Consider the following 20,542-nt stretch of genomic DNA (forward strand, 5'->3'; position numbering starts at 1 on the left):
AGTTGTAAAATGGGGCAAAACTCGCTTAACAAATTTCTCAGCAACAAATTTTGGGCTCAATGGTGGTCATACGTTGAGCACTACCTGTACACACACACACACACACACACACACACACACACACTCTCTCACACACACACAAACACACACCTTGTGATGCAAAAGCAGAAAGGGCCAGTTACTCGGCACCCAGTCCAACACTACAAGCAAGGCAGAGCATTCGGATCTGTTGTGGGTCTGGGATCTCCTCAATCCTTGTTCTCAAAGGCTTGTTGCTGTTGTTAGTTGCGAAGTCGTGTCTGACCCATCGCGACTCCCTGGACAATGTTCCTCCAGGCCTTCGTGTCCTCTGCCATCTTCTGGAGTCCATTGAAGCTCACGCCTCCTGCTTCAGGGACTCCCTCCAGCCACCTCATTCTCTATCGTCCCCTTCTTCTCTTGCCCTCCATCTTTCCCAGCATCAGGCTCTTCTCCAGGGAGTCCTTCCTTCTCATTAGGTGGCCAAAGTCCTTGAGTTTCCACTTCAGGATCTGGCCTTCTCAAGAGCAGTCGGGGTTGATCTCCTCCAGGACTGACCGGTTGGATCGCCTTGCAGTCCAAGGGACTCGCAGGAGTCTTCTCCAGCACCGTAGTTCAAAGGCCTCCATTCTTTGGCGCTCGGCCTTTCTTATGGTCCAACTTCCACAGCCATACATTGCAACTGGGAAAACCATGGCCTGGACTATACGCACTTTTGTTGGCAGGGTGACGTCTCTGCTTTTTAGTATGCTCTCTAGATTGGCCACACCTTTCCAGGAGCAATTATTCCTTGAAACCAATGCAGTGAACTGGCCCTCCTGAAGAGCAACCGACAATATTGACAGGACGCACAAACGCACCCTAAATTTGGTGGAAAAGGTAGGGAAGACTTCCTCCGAAAAGAGCCCCCACCTTTTTTCTCGGTGATCAGCCGCACCAGCACCCCGATGGTATCCTCGTTAAGGTCTTCGGTCTTATAGCCCGAACTGTTCCCTAAAAAAATGAAATTCACAGTTAGAGCCCCGATTTTTGAGAACTAGTTTAGTCTAGCAGTGAAGGCATCAGGCTAGGAACCAGGAGGCTATGAGTTCGAATCCTGATTTTAGGCACGAAAGCCGGCTGGGTGACTTTGGGCCAATCACCAGGAGACGGAGAGTTCTAGTCCTGCCTGAGACACAAAAGCTGGGTGGGTGACTTTGGACCAATCACCAGGAGACGGAGAGTTCTAGTCCCGCCTTAGACACAAAAGCTGGTTGGGTGATTTTGGGCCAATCACCAGGAGACGGAGAGTTCTAGTCCTGCCTGAGACACAAAAGCTGGGTGGGTGACTTTGGACCAATCACCAGGAGACGGAGAGTTCTAGTCCCGCCTTAGACACAAAAGCTGGTTGGGTGATTTTGGGCCAATCACCAGGAGACGGAGAGTTCTAGTCCCGCCTTAGACACAAAAGCTGGGTGGGTGACTTTGGGCCTATCACCAGGCGGTAGTGAGTTCTAGTTCTGCTTTAGACACGAAAGCCGGCTGGGTGACTTTGAGCCAATCACTAGGAGACACTGAGTTCTAGTTCTGCCTTAGGCCTGAGAGCCATTTTATTGGGTGCTGTTCTAACGTCGAATGGTCACTAAACAGACGATTGTAAGTCAAGGACTGCTGATATTGCACCTCAGAGACAGGAGATGGCGCTATCTTAGCATCTGTTTCTTGTCCGCCATCAATCGGTTCCAGAAGCTGGACATCTGGACTGAAGTTGGCCAGAGTAAGCTAACCTAGAGCTGAGCCTAGGGTCAGTTGTGGCTCAGGCGTGCTCACGTCTGACTCCTCAAAAGATACCCGACAGTTTTGTGGCATTCGGGACTCAAAACGAGTTTTGCTCCGTCGCCATTAAGCACAGCCGTCAGTCCTGGCTGCTCACACGATACAGCACGATGGAGAAATAAATGTGAATTTTTTAGATTCAGCGAGATTGCAACTTCGACCCAAGGATTTCTGCAGCGGGCAGTTGGTGCCTATCATACGATTCAGCAAGGAGAACAACCCCGTTCTATATCTAGGTAGCAAAAATAAAAGGCACCTGTCTACGGCATAAGGCAGAGAGGTCCATCTTCGGCAATTTTAGGACCTGTGGGCTTCCAACTCCCAGAATCCCCCAGTCAGCTATGTTCTTACTATTCCTCAGCCAGCTATGGCTCTGTCTCTGATAATTAGGCATTATCTAGTCCAAATGTGACCAATTTAAGACTTGTGGACTTCAACTCCCAGAATTCTTCAGCCAGCATGGCTGGCTGAAGAATTCTGGGAGTTGAAGTCCACAAGTCTTAAAAGTCAACCAAGTTGGACACTCCTGGTCTAAGGTCTCCTGCCTTGAGCAAGGGGTTGGACTAGAACAGGGGTAGTAGGCAACCTTGGCTCTTTTATGACGTATGGATTTCAACTCCCAGAATTCCTGAGCCAGTATGGCTCAGCTTGGAAACCTCTCCCTTTCCCCTCAGCATGGCTGGCTCAGGAATTCTGGGAGCTGAAGTCCACCAGTCATAAAAGAGCCAAGGTTGCCTACCTCTGGCCTAGTCTGTGCAGCCATTAGGTCTACAGTAAGGCTCATTTAGAGCAGGGATCTTCAAACATGGCCCTTTTATGACTCCTGGACTTCAACTCCCAGAATTCCTGAGCCAGCATGGGGGAACTTTGGCCCCTTCATGACTTGGGGACTTCAACTCCCAGAATTCCTGAGCCAGCATGAGGGAAACTTTGGCCCCTTCATGACTGGTGAACTTCAACTCCCAGAATTCCTGAGCCAGCATGGGGGAACTTTGGCCCCTTCATGACTTGGGGACTTCAACTCCCAGAATTCCTGAGCCAGCATGGGGGAACTATGGCCCCTTCATGACTCGTGGACTTCAACTCCCAGAATTCCTCAGCCAGCATGGCTCAGCTTGGAAACCTCTCCCTTTCCCCTCAGCGTGGCTGGCTCAGGAATTCTGGGAGTTGAAGTCCACCAGTATAAAAGAGCCAAGGTGGCCTACCCCTGGACTAGAAGACCTCCCAGGGCCCTTCCAGCCCTGGAACTCTATGGTTCTAGATGCCTAGAATGGGGAGACCCAGCTTGGGAGGGTCTAAGCCCCTCAACCAGTCGACCTCGATCCAGCGATGACACTGCTCGAAAGCATGTACAGAGCGCCGAAGGACGGCGAGAGACCTCTCCAGCGTTGCCAGGGCTGCCACGAAAAGAGCTCGCACGCCACACGCGCGGTGTATCCCCCCCCCCTCACCGGTTCTGTCTGATTTGGCGGCCTCTTCGTCTGTCTCCTTCTGGGCCGTGCAATGGTACCCCTTCTTCATCAGCAGATTGCAGAAGAGGATGCCCAGCAAGCCCATAATGCAGAAGACGGGGACGATGGCCAGCACCGCGTACTGCGTGGCGCTGTCGTCCGGCTTCCCATCCCGGGTGCCGTTCAGCGCCGTTTTCTCGCCTCGTCTGGGAGGGGCCTCGGCGTTTCGGCTCAGGCGAGCGGGAGGTTTTCTGGACCCTTCGGGAGAAGAAGAGGGGAAGAGGTCAGCGAGAAGACCTCACCGTGGATGGGTCATCAATGAGTGCAGGGGACACAGGCAGCCCTCGGCTTAACGACCGTTCGTTGGGTGACCGTCGTTAAGTCGAGGACCGCCTGGGATATCTGACGATTCTTGGCGAAGGGGCAAAATGAAAACGAGTGGAGACAACGGCCGCATCTGGAAACGATCGCTGGAAAACCAAGACGAGACGAGGCCAGGGGCAGAATGTGGCCAGACATCCATGCACCATTCCCTGTCTCCACATGTTCCCACATCTCCCCTTCCTTGAAAATCCCTGGAATGCTTTCCGGTGGATTCTTTCGACATTTCCCCTAGCCCAGTGGTTCTCAACCTTTTTAATGCCGCGACCCCCAACTGGTTGTAAGTGGAGGACTACTCAACCGGTCGTAAGTCGAGGACTACTCAACTGGTGCAGCACCGTTTGCAGAATGGGACTTTTGGCGGGCTCAGCAGGGCAGAGACAGCCTGGACAATTCCTATTGGCTTTTGAAAGCCAATAGAATTAGACTTTATTCAAGAGAGTCTGTTCTATTGGCTTTCAAAAGCCAATAGAATAAAAGGGAGTAGCACAGCTAAGGAAAAGGGGGAAAAAATGGTGGACTGCTTTGTTTGGCGACCCCCAAGAAATGGTCGTTTGACCCCAAATGGGGTCCCGACCCACAGGTGGAGAACTACTGCCCTAGCCAAAATATGGCCACTAATATTGTAATAATAATTAGTATTCAACTAGAGGGGATATCTGCATATCTGTATACCCTTCCAACTTTTTTTATCATCATCATCATCAAGTTGGAAGGGACCTTGAAGGTCATCTAGTCCGACCCCCTGCTCAGGCTGGAATCCCTATCCCATTTCAGACAAAGGGCTGTCCAGTCTCTTCTTAAAAACCTCCAGTGATGGAGCATCCACCGCTTCTGGAGGCAGGTGGTTCCACTGGTTAATTGTTCTCATTGTCAGGAAGTTTCTCCTTAGTTCTAGGTTGCTACTAGGTTACTACTATTGACCCAGGTACCACCAATACTATACCTGTGCATTTGAGGTTTGTTGCCTAAATGTAGAGCCTTACTTTTTTTTTTTTTTTTACTTTTTACTAACCATGAGCTTTTCTCAGTGAAATACATCTACTCCGTTTAAAGGGTTTTCAGACTATTGTGAGCAACTATCCAGAATGTGGGAAAACACAGTCCGGAAAAATATTTTCTACTCCTGTTTGCTATCTAATTTTAAAGGACAGAAACATCGCAACCAGCCCTTGGCAGCCTTAACAACGATGGTCCACTAGGACTCTGAGATCCCTCTTGCAGTTTAATAATAATAATAATAATAATAATAATAATAATAATAATAATAATAATAATAATAATAATAATAATACCATCAAACATCCACATCTGCCTATCCCAGGCCTATCCCAGGTCCTGAGTAAGGACTCGATAGGTAGACAAAATGCCAAATCCAGTCTGAACATCTGGCTGACTGTACAATGATCAATAATAATAATAATAATAATAATAATAATAATAATAATAATAATAATAAAGTTGGAAAGGACTTTGGAGGTCATCTAGTCCAACCCCCTGCTCAGGCAGGAAACCCTATACCATTTCAGACAAATGGCTGTCCAGTCTCTTAGAATAGAATAGAGCTGGAAGGGACCTTGGAGGTCATCTAGTCCAACCCTCTGCTCAGGCAGGAAACCCTATACCATTTCAGACAAATGGCTGTCCAGTCTCTTCTTAAAGACTTCCTGTGTTGGAGCATTCACCGCTTCTGGAGGCAATGGAGAAGCCAGATTCCCTTAATGACCGTGTGACTTACTTAACAACTGCAGTTACTCGCTTAGCGACCGTGGCAAGAAGGTTCGTAAAATGGGGCTCAGTTGTGGCTGAGGACCGTGTATACTTGAAAGGGCTAGTTCTGGTGGTACATAGTGATGACGTCCCGCGGAGCTTCATGGGCTCGGGGCATGGACAAGCCCTCGTTCGAATGGATAGGCAGCCCCCTCCCCTGCTTTGCTCTCACCTTGACATCCGGATACCCCACTGGGGGCCGCCAGGCAAGGGAGACACGGGCTCCTCGGATCCGTCTCCCCTTCTGGACTGTAGTACCTGCGGGAAGCAGAAAGAGGAGACGTAAGAAAAAATCTCGGGCGAGCAAAGAAACGGGGAGAACATCAAAATGTCCACCAGGAGGAGCAGATGGAGGTTTCCATGACCGTCTTGTCAGAGAAAGGGACAGCCCCCCCCCCCGTCTTGCATTCTGGGGAAAAGGGGGGGCTAATGGCACCCAGAGATCTTGCCTGAGTCAACTCAGCCATAAATCAGTGCGAATGTTTTGATTATAGGTAGTCTTTTCTGCTTATTATCTCTTTCTTTCTCTACATATACATATAAAAAAATCTCTCTATTATGTATCGTCTATCCATCTGTCTGTCCATCCGTCCATCCATCCATCCATCCATCCATCCATCCATCCATCCATCTATCTATCTATCTATCTATCTATCTATCTATCTATCTATCATCTATCCATCCACCCATAATCTCTCTCTCTCTCTTTCTATCATCTTTCCTTCTCTCTCTCTCATCTCTCGTCTGTCTGTCTGTCTGCCTGTATCTATCTATCTATCTATCTATCTATCTATCTATCTATCTATCTATCTATCTATCTATCCATCCATCCATCCATCCATCTATCTATCTATCTATCTATCCATCTATCTATCTATCATCTTTCCTTCTCTCTCTCTCATCTCTCATCTGTCTGTCTGTGTCTGTCTCTCTCTCTCTATATATAATCTTTTCTTCTCTCTCATCTCTGTCTGTCTGTCTGTCTATCTCTATCATCTTTCCTTCTCTCTCTCATCTTTCTCTCTCCTCTCATCTGTCTGTCTATCTATCTATCTCTATCATCTTTCCTTCTCTCTCTCTCATCTCTCATCTATCTGTATCTATCATCTATCCATCCATCATCTATCTATCTATCTATCTGTCTGTCTGTCTATCTATCTATCTATCTATCTATCTATCTATCTATCTATCTATCTATCTATCTATCTATTTATCTATCTATCTCTATCATCTTTCCTTCTCTCTCTCTCATCTCTCATCTGTCTGTCTGTCTGTCTGTCTCTGTCTCTCTGTCTGTCTCTCTGTCTATCTATCTATCTATCTATCTATCTATCTATCTATCTATCTATCTATCATCTTTCCTTCTCTCTCTCATCTGTCTGTCTGTCTATCTATCTATCTATCTATCTATCTATCTATCTATCTATCTATCTATCTATATCTCATCTTTCCTTCTCTCTCTCATTTGTCTGTGTCTGTCTGTCTGTCTGTCTGTCTGTCTGTCTGTCTGTCTGTCTATCTATCTATATCTCATCTTTCCTTCTCTCTCTCTCTCTCATCTGTCTGTCTGTCTATCTCTATCATTTATCTCTATCTATCTATCTATCTATCTATCTATCTATCTATCTATCTATCTATCCATCCATCCATCCACTTACCTACCTATATCTCTACCCCCCCCCCGCCTCTGCTTACATATATGCTTACAAACTATGGTAATGTTGGGCTTCAGTAATGTTTGAAACTGATGAATCAGAACAGAGCTGGAAGGGACCTTGGAGGTCATCTAGTCCAGCCCTCTGCTCAGGCAGGAAACCTATACCATTTCAAATAGCTGGCTGTCCAGTCTCTTCTTAAAAGCCTCCAGTGATGGAGAACCCACAACTTCTGGTGGCCAGCTGTTCCACTGGTTAATTGTTCTCACTGTCAGGAAGTTTCTCCTTAGTTCCAGGTTGCTTCTCTCCTTGATGAGTTTCCATCCGTTGCTTCTTGTCCTGCCTTCAGGCGCTTTGGAGAATAGCTTGACTCCCTTTTCTTTGGGGCAGCCCCTCAGATACTGATGAACGTACTCTCTTGAGTGATACTGTACAGTGTCCCAGCTTCCAACAAGCAAAGCCAAGAGAGGAAAGCCAGATGTGCTTAACAACTATGCAATTTGCTTAACAGCTACAATGGTTCCCTTAAGGCAGGCATGTCAAACTTGTGACGTCACATGACGTTGCACAACGTATCGGGCCAGTTTTGCCATTGCCGGCAATGGGGTGGGCACAGCTTCCACGTGATGCGTCTGGCCCACAGGCTGGCAGTTTGACACCCCTGCCTTAAGGACTGCAGCCAATAACAATGGCCTCGCTTAGCAATGTCCATATTGCGGTTGTAAATCAAGGACTACCTGCATTGTAAATTATGTCTTTCTGGGGACTGGGCCTAGATGTAAAGACACATGAAATAAAATTACCATTCACTCTATTGCAGAGAATGCCTTATTCAGGATCAAGTGAGACATGCACTTGGGCCCAGTTCAGGAAACACAATCACAATGGGAGATTTTGATTTGTCAGCCCAATTTGGCTCTGGAGTCAGCAGTGGGAATTATGACTAAGAAGAGATCATATCTCCTGCTTTGGATTACACAGGCCCAGCTGAGTTCAGCCAGATTTTGTGGTGACTCACTCAAACCCTCTCAACCTTTTCCACCCTGGAATTCCGAACAAAATGCTGCAATTCTCACATGTCTGCTGCACATGAGATGGCCACATCACCACAATGTACAATGTTTTGGGATGGAAATTGGGGTTTATAGACAGTGGGTCCACTTGAATGGCCAACGCCAAAAAGATCATCAAACTGGGGACAGTCGCATGGGGATCCGATTAACAGCTTAATGACCGTAATTCTGTGCTCAATTGTGGTTATAAGTTGAGGACTATCTGTATAAAAGCCACCTCAAGTATTTCACCAACAATCTAGTTCTTAGAGGCAGTCAAGCTATTCTCAGCGGCCGCCCCAAAGAGGGAGTTAGTAACTTGCAGTCCTGGTAAGGATCCTGGTCGAGGGCCAGAAAAACACGACAGGCCGTCCTCGGCTTGCAAAAGTCCGTTTAGTGACCGTTACAACGGCACTGAGCAAGGTGACTTACGGCCATTTTTCACACTTACGACCGTTGCAGCATTCCTAGCGTCGAGGGATCAAAATACAGAAGCGTCGCAACTGGTTCATCTTTACGACGGTCGCAGCATCCCGAGGGGGGGGTCACGTTGACCCCCTTTTGCAAACTTCTGACAAGCAAAGTCAACAGGGAAGGCCGATTCACTTAACCACCGGGTGACTCCCTTCACAACTGCAGTGATTTACAAAACAAAAGCCGCCAGAAAGATCACAAAAGGGGGCACAATTCACTTAGCAACGGTCTCGCTTAGCGACATAAATTTCAGAATCCATTGTAGTCTAGGTCACGGACCACCTGTAGTGGTAGTCCTTGACTTATGACTGCAACCGAGCGCAGAATTAAGTGAATCGCTGCAGTTGTTAAGATAGTATCAGGGGGTTGGACTAGGCCAGTGGTTCTCAACCTGTGGGTCGGGACCCCATTTGGGGTCGAACGACCATTTCACGGGGGTCGCCAAACAACGTAGTCCGCCATTTTTTTCTTTTTCCCCCTTTTCCTTAGCTGTGCTACTCCCTTTTATTCTATTGGCTTTTGAAAGCCAATAGAATAGACTCTCTTGAATAGAGTCTAATTCTATTGGCTTTCAAAGGCCAATAGGAATTGTCCAGGCTGTCTCTGCCCTGCTGAGCCCACCAAAAGTCCCATTCTGCAAACGGTGCTGCACCAGTTGAGTAGTCCTCGACTTATGACTGGTTGAGTAGTCCTCAACTTACGACCGGTTGGGGGTCGCGGCATTAAAAAGGTTGAGAACCACTGGACTAGATGACCTCCAAGGTCCCTTCCATCATCATCATCATTATTATTATCATCATTATCAATATCATTATTATCATCATCATTATTATTATTATTATCATTATTATTATTATTACTATGATCATCATCATCATCATCATTATTATTACTATTATCATCATTATTATCATATCATATTATTATTATTATTATTATTATTATTGAGGATCATTGCACAGTCAGCCAGATTGTTATTATTATTGTTGTTGTTGTTGTTGTTAAGGGAATGTCACTTTCCCCATCTAGTGGCCTTGTCATAAGGTCGCTAAAAGGGGATCATATGACCCCCTGGGATGCTGCAATGCAGCCGTCATAAATGTGAGTCAATTGCCAAGTCTGAATTTTGATCACGTGACCCAGGAATGCTGCAACGGTCGTAAGTGTGACGAACAGCCGTTTTTTCAGTGCCGTGGTCACTTCAGTCACTAAATAGACAGTTGTAAGTTGAGGACTGCCTGTAATCTTCCAAGAGGTCAGCAGGAAGTAGATTTCTGATTTCTGCAGCTGCTCCGCGCAAAAATGCAAGGAATCTAGGAATCTGGTCGCAGCCCCCGGAGTGAGTTGGTCAGTGGGCGGCCACGAAGATCACGAGAAAGACGAGAAGGAGAATACCTCACCAGCGCTGGCAGCCGAGCCCCATCCCTTTGCAGTGGATAGCTAAAAAAAGTCCAGAAGCAGGTCTGTGTGTGGGTGTGTGGGTGTGTGCAGGCACATGACGGAGACATGTGTGAAGAACTGTGGGGATCCTGGCACACTCAGCACACCAGGCAGGAGGTCACTGAGGCCAAAGCAGATCGAGGCAGAGCCCAAATCTCTGCACAGTTTTAATCTCTAGCCCTGGGAGAGTTTTCTGTTCCAAGTTGCATACGGCAGTCCTCAGTTTACAACAGTTCCTTTAGTGACCGTTCGAAGTTACAACAGCACTGAAAAAAGAGACTTATGACCGTTTTTTCACACTTAGGGCCATTGCGGGCTCCCTATGGCTCCCTATGCATTCCTTTTTTTTTGTATCAGCCAAAAAAGCGAATACAATTCTTAGATGTATAAACTGAGAATCAAAATCAGGTGAAGTAGGAGCACCGCTTTATAAAGCCGTAGTAAGGCCACACACCTGGAATACAGCATCCAGTTTTGATCACCATCATGTAAATAAGATGTTGAGACTTTGGAAAAAGTGCAGAGAAGAGCAACAAAGAGGATTAAAGGCCTGGAGAGAAAACCATATATAAAGAACGGTTGCAGGATTTGGATGTAGGCCAGTCTAGATCAGGGCTTTTCAACCAGGGGTACGGGTACCACCTGTGGTACATTGGCACCTGGCAGGTGGTACGTGACCATCCTAGAAAACGGGTAGTAGGGGAGGGGAATGAGCTGAACCGGGGGCAGCACCGCACAAGCCTGAGCGAGAGACGGCTGGAGCTGCAGGGCTGTCAGGGCTTAGTGGAAGCGCCAGGATCAGTGCCGCTTTCCAGCTGATTGGCGCTTCTTCGGGGCTGTCAGGTATGTTTTAGCCTCCAGTCCCCTAATCATCTTTGTTGCTCTTCTCTGCCCTCTTTCTAGAGTCTCAACATCTTTTTTACATCGTGGTGACCAAAACTGGATGCAGGATCCCAAGTGTGGCCTTACCAAGGCCTTGTAAAGTGGTATTAACACTTCACCTGATCTTGATTCTATCCCTCTGTTAATGCAGCCCAGCACTGTGTTGGCCTTTTTGGCAGCTGCAGCACACTGCTGGCTCCCTATTTAAGGGATTGTCCACTAGGACTCCAAGGTCCCTCTCACAGTTACTACCATTGAGCAAGGTACTCCCTCTACTATACCTGTACATTTGGGGTTTTTTGCCTAATTGGAGGAAAGAATTGTGCTTTGATACTATGAACTCAAGCGGAGGGGAATTCAGATTTTGGCTTGGCCTATGTACGTGCCGATGCTATGCTGCTCGAATAAAGATTCTTTAAGGTAAACAATGCCTCAAAGTTCTTTGAAGAGTTTCATCTGTCGGAACCGTGATGCAACATCCCAAACCAGGTGTCCACTGATTCTAGATGACCTTCTCCATTTCTCAGAGACCTTTCCTTCCCTGAGCTTCTCTGGAGATAGGAGAAGACATTTTCTTGCAAAAGAAGTGGAAAGGAAAGGTGCAGGTGAGAACTTACCCAGGTAAGCAGGCACCACACCAAGTGTCTGCAGTCGCCGTTCCGATGTGGAGGTGGACCCTCTTCTTGGCCTCGCAAGGAGTATGCAAGGAGCAGAATCCCAGCCCAGAGGTGGGAGAGAAGGACCCGGCCGGACACGGCTTGCAGGCCATCCCTAATCCTGCACCGTAACCGCATTTCTGTGGGGGAAATGAAAGAAAAACATTGTTTAAAGCAGCAGTTCTCAACCTGTGGGTCGGGACCCCATTTGGGCTCGAACGACCATTTCACGGGGGTCGCCAAACAACGCAGTCCGCCATTTTTCCCCCCTTTTCCTTAGCTGTGCTAACCCCTTTTATTCTATTGGCTTTTGAAAGCCAATAGAATAGACTCTCTTGAATAGAGTCTAATTCTATTGGCTTTCAAAAGCCAATAGGAATTGTCCAGGCTGTCTCTGCCCTGCTGAGCCCGCCAAAAGCCCCATTCTGCAAATGGGGCTGCACCCGTTGAGTAGTCCTTGACTTACGACCGGTTGGGGGTCGCGGCATTAAAAAGGTTGAGAACCACTGGTTTAAAGGAAGGACGGCACCTCGGCTGGGATAAGGCGTCCCTCAAACTCAGTAATTGGGGTTCGTGTGGTGGGGTCCTGGGTGCTTCTCTGAGCTGGGTGGTTTTCTTGCAGACGTTTCATGACCCAACTAGATAACGTCATCAGTGTTAGGAGGGGGGTGGGGGTTTGCTCTCTTTTATACGCTTGCCCTTTCAGTGTTCAGGGCCACTTTCATAGTTACACAGAGCAAATATCTTCCCTCTCCAAACCAACGATGATGGTAGCATCGCCAGGAATACCCTTCCTTCCTTCCTTCCTTCCTTCCTTCCTTCCTTCCTTCCTTCCTTCCTTCCTTCCTTCCTTCTTTTCGTCCTTCCTTGCCTCTCTCCTTCCGTTCCTCCTCCCTCTATCGTTTCTTCTTTTCATTCTCTCCCTTCCTTCTCCTTCCTTCTTTCCCTATCTTCCAATCTTTCCTCCTCCTTCTCTCTGCCCTTCTTCTTTCCCTCCTCCCCTCCTTCCTCTCTTCCACTCGCCCTTCCTCATTTTCTCCCTTCCCTCTCTCTTGTCCCTTCCCCTCCCTCTTTTCTTTCTTTCTTTCTTTCTTTCTTTCTTTCTTTCTTTCTTTCTTTCTCTCTCTTTCTTTCTTCCTTTTTCTTCCTTCCTTCCTTCTCCTTTCTTTTTTCCTCCTTCCTTGCCTCTCTCCTTCTGTTCTTCCTCCCTCTCTCCTTCCTTCTTTTCATTCTCTCCCTTCCTTCTCCTTCCTTCTTTCCCTGTCTTCCATCTTTCCTCCTCCTTCTCTCTGCCCTTCTTCTTTCCCTCCTCCCCTCCTTCCTCTCTTCCACTCGCCCTTCCTCATTTTCTCCCTTCCCTCTCTCTTGTCCCTTCCCCTCCCTCTTTTCTTTCTTTCTTTCTTTCTTTCTTTCTTTCTTTCTTTCTTTCTCTCTCTTTCTTTCTCTCTCTTTCTTTCTTCCTTTTTCTTCCTTCCTTCCTTCTCCTTTCTTTTTTCCTCCTTCCTTGCCTCTCCTTCTGTTCTTCCTCCCTCTCTCCTTCCTTCTTTTCATTCTCTCCCTTCCTTCTCCTTCCTTCTTTCCGTCTTCCATCTTTCCTCCTCCTTCTCTCTGCCCTTCTTCTTTCCCTCCTCCTCTCTCTCCTTCTTCCCTTCCACTTTCCCTTCCTCATTTTCTCCCTTCCCTCTTTTCTTTCTTTCTTTCTTTCTTTCTTTCTTTCTTTCTTTCTTTCTTTCTTTCTTTCTTCCTTCCTTCCTTCCTTCCTTCCTTCCTTCCTTCCTTCCTCCCTTCCTTCCTTCCTTCCTTCCTTCCCCACTCCCCCCTCCTTCATTTGGGTAGTGAATTATCTCCCAGAATTCTCCAGCCAGCATGAATTCTGGGAGCTGAAGTCCACAAATCCTCAAAGTTGAGAAACACCAATTGGGTCAAACAGACCCACTTTCCGAGTTCACACGGGCCACTAAAGTGCTTCTACGGAAAAGATGATGCTGTGTTAACGGAGAGCCTCTGCGGAGGCCTGGAAAGACCATTTACTCACTCTGTCGGGCTCCTCTCCAGCTGGACACGTCTGGCAGAGGACACAGCGACCGTCCGCGCCCCGATACTCTTGGCCCCCACAGGCTTGAGCCCACGCTGGGTGCCAACAGAGAGCCTAAAATAAAAAAGCCGAGAGGAGAGAAAGCTTGTGATTCTCTTTTAGCATCACCCCCTTAGGAGGGAAGGATCCAGGAGGGACGAACAGAAGGGAAAAGATGTCTATTTTCTGCAGAAACGATCAAGGGTATTTATTGATTCGTTCCGGCCTGTCCAATGCACTGCAATGCAGAGCTATTGCTTTTCCTCAAGTAGAACCGAAGGACTCTGAAAACTTAATGTTTTAAAGAAAGATGCCGTGTAAGGTTTCCTGCCTTGGGCTGGGGGCTGGACTAGAAGGCCTCCAGGGTCTCTTCCATCCTTCCATGGTTCTGTATTTCCTTGAAACTTGCAAATGGTTGCTGCAAAGGATGTATTTGATCAAAGTAGGAGCTTCTTTCTTTCTTTCTTTCTTTCTTTCTTTCTTTCTTTCTTTCTTTCTTTCTCTTTCTCTTTCTTCCTTCTTTCTTTCCTTTCTCCCTCTCTCCTTTTCTCCATACATCTCTCTCCCTCCTTCCCCTTCCTTTGTTCCTTCCTTCCTTTCTCCATTCTTTCCTCCATCTCTACAGCCATCCCTCCCTCACTTCCTTCTTCCCCTTCCCTCACACCCACTCCTTCCTTCCTTCCTCCCTTCCTCTTTCCTCCCTTCCTTCCTTCCTTTGCTCCTTCCTTCCTTTGCTCCTTTCTTTCTTCCTCTTTCCTTCCTTCCTTCCTTCCTTCCTTCCTTCCTTCCTTCCTTCCTTTCTTCCTTCCTTCTTCTTTCCTTCCTTTGCTCCTTCCTTCCTTCCTCTTTCCTTCCTTTCTTCTTCCTTCCTTCCTTCTTTCCTTCCTTCCTTCCTTCCTTCCTTCCTTCCTTCCTTCCTTCCTTCTTCTTTCCTTCCTTCCTTCCTTCTTTCCTTCCTTTGCTCCTTCCTTCCTTCCTCTTTCCTTCCTTCCTTCCTTTGCTCCTTCCTTTCTTCCTCTTTCCTTCCTTCCTTTGCTCCTTCCTTCCTTTCTTCCTCTTCCCTTCCTTCCTTCCTCCTTCCTTCCTCTTTCCTTCCTTCCTTTCTTCCTTTTTCCTTCCTTCCTTTGCTCCTTCCTTCCTTCCTTCCTTCCTTCCTTCCTTCCTTCCTCCCTCCCTCCCTCCCTCCCTCCCTGCTTCACATGGGTATTGAATTAACACAGTTGCCCGAGCTTTGACACAAACCACGAACAAATATGCAATAGCATTTTAGATTCGAACAGCCCAAGAAACCTCAACCCCCCCCCCACTGAATCTTAGCTAAGCTTAGCGTGTTGTGTGAATGCAGTCCCACGGATTGCAACTCAACTGCTCCACAGCTGAAGACAGCTGGGACCCTCGCTTCTGCGTTTGCCCTCTAGTCATGCCCAGAAAAGAGGTGATCTATTTCCAACACCGACTCCTTGTGCGGAGACACATCATGGCTGTCCCAAAGGGCAACTGGACTCCATTTTTTTCCCTTTGAAGACATTTCCCTTCTCACGCAAGAAGCTTCTTCGGTTCTGGCTGACTCCTTTCCTTCGGTCAGAACCGAAGAAGCTTCTTGGATGAGAAGCGAAACGTCTTCAAGGGAAAAAACAAAATCCAGTTTGCCTTTTGCAAAAGCACCTTTGGGATTTCTTGCTAAGGGGTTGCTTGCTAAAGCTTCTCGGCCACCATCGGTCTTTTCCTTCGTCTACAAATGTTCCTGAACTGAACCGTTTGAGAATTGCACTCCCCGATCGATGCCAAACCTCAGCAAGTTAACAAGCCACAAAGGAGCCTGGCTGAGTTCTGCAACCTTTAAAAGCTGCAAATCATTTGGATGTGGAAGAATGAACTTTGCAGTCACCCTTCTCCCTAAATCAACTCCTGGCTGAGGCACGTGGGAGGAAAATGCAAAGGGAGGGAGGGATCATTTGCAGAAGAATCGTTCCTAATGGCGGACAAGGCCACCAGAGTCCTCCCCACCAGCTTTGTATCATCTGTGCGAAGAAGAGAATCACACCATCGGAAGGGACCTTGGAGATCTTCTAGTCCAACCCCCTGCTCAGGCAGGAAGCCCTATTCTATTTTAGACAAATGGCTGTCCAGTCTCTTCTTAAAGACTTCCAGTGTTGGAGCACCCACAACTTCTGGTGGCAGGTGGTTCCACTGGTTAATTGTTCTGACTGTCAGGAAGTTTCTCCTTAGTTCCAGGTTGCTTCTCTCCTTGATGAGTTCCCATCCGTTGCTTCTTGTCCTGCCCTCAGGCACTTTGGAGAACAGCTTGACTCCCTCTTCTTTGGGGCAGCCCCTGAGATATTGGAAGACTGCTATTATGTCCCCCCTGGTCCTTCTCTTCATTAAACTGGACATCCCCAATTCCAGCAGCCGTTCCTTATATGTTTTAGCCTCCAGTCCTTTAATCACAATAGGGAATGCCAGAGCTGGAAGGGAACTTGGAGGTCATCTAGTCCAGCCCCCTGCTCAGGCAGGAAACCCTATACCATTTCAGACAAATGGCTGTCCAGTCTCTTCTTAAAAACTTCCAGTGTTGGAGCACCCACAACTTCTGGTGGCAGATTGTTCCACTGGTTAATTGTTCTGACTGTCAGGAAATTTCTCCTTAGTTCTAGGTTGCTTCTCTCCTTGATTAGTTCCCATTTGTTGCTTCTTGTCCTGCCTTCTGGGGCTTTGGAGAATAGAATAACAGAATAACAGAGTTGGAAGGAACCTTGGAGGTCATCTAGTCCAACCCCCTGCTCAGGCAGGTAAACCTATACCATTTTGGAGAAATGGCTGTCCAGTCTCTTCTTTAAAACTTCCAGTGTTGGAGCATTCACCGCTTCTGGAGGCAGGTTGTTCCATTGGTTAATTGTTCTAACTGTCAGGAAGTTTCTCCTTAGTTCCAGGTTGCTTCTCTCCTTGATGAGTTTCCATCCGTTGTTTCTTGTCCTGCCTTCAGGCGCCTTGGAGAATAGCTTGATTGCCTCTTCTTTGGGGCAGCCCCTGAGATACTGGAACACTGCTATCCTGTCCCCCTTCGTCCTTCTCTTCATTAAACTAGACAGACCTAATTCCAGCAGCCGTTCCTTATATGTTTTAGCCTCCGGTGCCCTGATCATCTTTGTTGCTCTTCTCTGCATTCTTTCCAGAGTCTCAACATTTTTTTTTTTTATATCGTGGTGACCCAAACTGGATGCAATATTCCAGGTATGGTTTTACTAAGGTTTTATAAAGAGGTAGTGGAACTTCATGTGATCTGGATTCTATCCCTCTGTTAATTAATGCAGCCTAGGACTGCATTGGCATTTTTTGGCAGCTGCAGCACAATGCTGGCTCCTCTTTAAGTAAGAGGGCCAGTTTAGCAACCCCTGTGCTTAGTGGGTGCCCTTTAATTTTCCACTGCTGTGACTCAGTTCTTCCAACGTGGGCCAACTTTCCACGCTAAGAAATCCTGTGATTCAGATACTGGGTAGAAGGATAAATCTGAGGAGGAAGATGGAATTTAAGGAGGTGATTTAAATTTAAATTCTTACCCCTGGCTATAGAGCAGGAATCAAAATTCAATTATCCCTGATGCTGGTACAGATAATCCTCAGTTTACAACCATCTGTTTATTTTCAAAAAGGATTTTTCAGAAAGAGACTGGACAATCACCTGTCTGAGATGGTATAGGTTCTCCTGCTTGAGCAGGGGGCTGGACTAGAAGACCTCCAAGGTCCCTTCCAGCTCTGTTCTATTCTATTCTATTCTATTCTATTCTATTCTATTCTGTTCTGTTCTGTTCTATTTTATTCTATTCTGTAATTTTATTCTATTCTGTATTTCTATTCTATTCTATTCTGTAATTCTATTCTATTCTATTCTATTTCTATTCTATTCTGTAATTCTGTTCTATTCTGTAATTCTATTCTATTCTGTATTTCTATTCTATTCTATTTCTATTCTGTAATTTTATTCTATTCTGTAATTCTATTCTATTCTATTCTATTCTATTTCATATTCTATTCTATTCTATTCCATTCCATTCTATTCTATATTCCATTCCATATTCCTATTCTATTCTACTCTACTCTACTCTACTCTACTCTACTCTACTCTACTCTACTCTACTCTACTCTACTCTATTCCATTCCATTCCATTCTATATTCCATTCCATATTCTATTCTGTTCTATTCTATTCTATTCCATATTTCTATTCTATTCTGTTCTGTTCTATTTTATTCTATTCTGCAATTCTATTCTACTCTATTCCATTCCATTCCATTCTATTCAATTCTATATTCCATTCCATATTCTATTCCATATTCTATTCCATATTTTATTCCATATTCTATTCCATATTCTATTCTATTCTATTCCATTCCATTCCATTCCATTCTATTCCATTCCATTCTCCAATCAAAGTTACAATTGCACCGAAAAACAGGGACTTATGAATATTTCTCCCACTTATGACCTCCAGGGTCACATGATCAAAATTCAGACACTTAGCTACTGACTCATATTTATGACGGTTGCAGTGTCCCGGGGTTATGTGATCTGCTTTTGCGACTTTCTAACAACAACCAAAGTCAACAGGGAAGGCAGATTCACATCAACCAAGTTGCTGACCGAAGAAGTACAGTGATTCACTTAATAACTGTGGCAAGAAAGGTTGTAAAATAGTTTTTTTTAACTGTAATTTCTACCTGTTGTAACAAGGTAGGTTACCTGCTCCTGATACTTTGTAAATTGGCTGCAGTTGGCAGAATGGTGGTTCTACCTCTGATCATTAGGCAGGGTCTATTTCAGGGCTCTCCAAACGTGGCCACTTTAAGACTTTGGAATTCAACTCCCAGAATTCCTCAGCCAGCTGTGCTGGCTGAGTAAATTCTGGGAGATGAAGGCAATCCAGGTCTGAACGTTGCCTAGTTTGGCTGGCTGGGGAATTCTGGGAGTTGAAGTCCACAAAGTTGCCACGTTTGGAGACCCCTGCTCTAGCATGGCACATTTTTAGGAGCTGTTTTTTTTAACTGAGTCATAAAACTGCAGTTTACTTTGATGAGCTTCTACACTGTAATTTTGAGGTGAGTGTTGACACAGCTGAAATTCCAAACCTATTTGTGTTGAAATCTTTCAAAATAGAGGAGCTAACACTTCATATAAGCAAACTCTGAGATCCGCCCAAGTCAGCAGAAACCCTCTGCTGCCTGTGAGTTGTCTACACATCTTCAGGGCAAATTGGAGGAGGGAGGGAGGGAGGGATAGATAGATATATAGTTAAATAGTTAGATAGACAGATAGATAGATAGATAGATAGATAGATAGATAGATAGATAGATAGATAGATAGATAGATAGATGATAGGAAAGAGAGAGGGAGGAAGGGAGGGAAGGAGAGATAGATATAGATATGGATGGGTGGGTGGATAGGGATAGATAGATGATAGATAGATGATAGATAGATAGATAGATAGATAGATAGATAGATAGATAGATAGATAGATAACCTTTATCGTCATTTTTTTTCCTGTGGGCATAATAGCAACAGGAAGGAAGGAAGGAAGGAAGGAAGGAAGGAAGGAAGGAAGGAAGGAAGGAAGGAAGGAAAAAGTAAAGGAGAAGAAGGAAAGGAACGGAAAGAAAAAAGAAAAAGATAGGGAAGAAAGAAAAAAGAAAGAAAGAAAGAGAGAGAGAAAAAAAGAAAAAAGAAAAGAAAAAGAAAAAAGAAAAAAAGAGAAAAGAGAAAGAAAGAAAAGGAGGGAGGGAAGGAGGAAGGAAGGAAAGAAAAAAGTAAAGGAGAAGAATATAGGGAGGGAGGGAGGGAGGGAGGGAGGGAGGGAAGGAACAAAAGAAAAAAGAAAAAGATAGGAAAGAAAGAAAGAAAGAAAGACAGAAAAAAGAAAAAAGAAAAGAAAAAGAAAAAAGGTAAAAGAGAAAGAGAGAAAATGAGGGAGGGAGGGAAGGAGGAAGGAAGAAAAGAAAGAAAGAGAAAAAGAAGAAAAGAAAAAAGAAAAGAATGAGGGAAGGCGGAAAGAAGGAAGGAAGGAAGGAAAGAAAGAAAAAAGTAGAAGAATATAGGGAGGGAGGGAGGGAACAAAAGAAAAAAGAAAAAGATAGGGAAGAAAGAAAGAAAAAGAAAGAAAGAAAGACAGACAGACAGAAAAAAGAAAAGAAAAAGAAAAAAGGGAAAAGAGAAAGAAAGAAAACGGGGGAGGGAGGGAAGGAGGAAGGAAGGAAGGAAAGAAAGAAAGGAAAGAAAGAATGAGGGAAGGAGAAAGAAAGAAAGAAAGAAAGGAAGGAAGAAAAAGAAAAGAAGAAGACAAGGAAGAAGGGAGGGAGGAAGCCATTGGGAAAGCTGAAATAACAAAGAAACAGCTACGCAGAGAGAGCAATGGGGCCCATAGCAGAGCCCAAACCCACCCCCTGAATTTAACACACTTCCCCCAATTCACCCCATTTTGATTCAGATGATCACCAACCTGCCCTGTTTCAGAGCAGGCCCCTTTAAGAGGGACAGACTTCAACTCCCAGAATTCCCCAGCCAGCCACGCTGGCTGGGGAATTCTGGGAGTTGAAGTCCGCCCCTTCTTAAAGCGGCCAAGTTTGAAAAACTCTGCGGCGAGGGCGACGATTAATCCAGCCGTTAGCTTCCCGAGAGCCACCGATACCATCTCGCGGGGTAGTAGCTCAACACCCATCCTTCCCAGCCGCCGCTAGACACACCTCTGCAGAAAGGAAGGGACACTTACAGTTAGGAGACTGATCGCCCAGCAGAAATCCGGATGCCTTTTCATTTTGTCCACTTTCAGAGCAACAGGAGAGGCAGATAAATCTTCCGAGGTAGGCTGAAAGGATAGGAGAAGACCCG

At 46.0% G+C, this 20,542-nt stretch overlaps 1 protein-coding gene across 2 annotated transcripts in view; it reads right to left on the bottom strand.

Annotated features, from left to right (window-relative positions):
• Positions 1-20,542, bottom strand: part of RELT (RELT TNF receptor) — a 38,734-nt gene that overhangs the window by 8,043 nt on the left and 10,149 nt on the right. The window contains exons 2-7 of one of the 2 annotated variants that reach the window (XM_039364740.1): positions 20,424-20,519; positions 13,630-13,743; positions 11,556-11,734; positions 5,608-5,693; positions 3,285-3,542; positions 932-1,011 (exon numbers count right to left, since the gene is read on the bottom strand). In XM_039364740.1, coding sequence (XP_039220674.1) covers positions 932-1,011; positions 3,285-3,542; positions 5,608-5,693; positions 11,556-11,734; positions 13,630-13,743; positions 20,424-20,519 — 813 coding nt within the window. Of the gene's footprint in view, positions 1-930; positions 1,012-3,284; positions 3,543-5,607; positions 5,694-11,555; positions 11,735-13,629; positions 13,744-20,423; positions 20,520-20,542 lie in introns of both variants that reach the window. The other variant, XM_039364741.1, reaches the window with a different exon arrangement.

The sequence above is a fragment of the Crotalus tigris genome, unplaced genomic scaffold, assembly GCF_016545835.1.
Source record: "Crotalus tigris isolate CLP2741 ecotype Arizona unplaced genomic scaffold, ASM1654583v1 scf7180000019840.826796, whole genome shotgun sequence".
Classification (NCBI taxonomy): domain Eukaryota; kingdom Metazoa; phylum Chordata; class Lepidosauria; order Squamata; family Viperidae; genus Crotalus; species Crotalus tigris.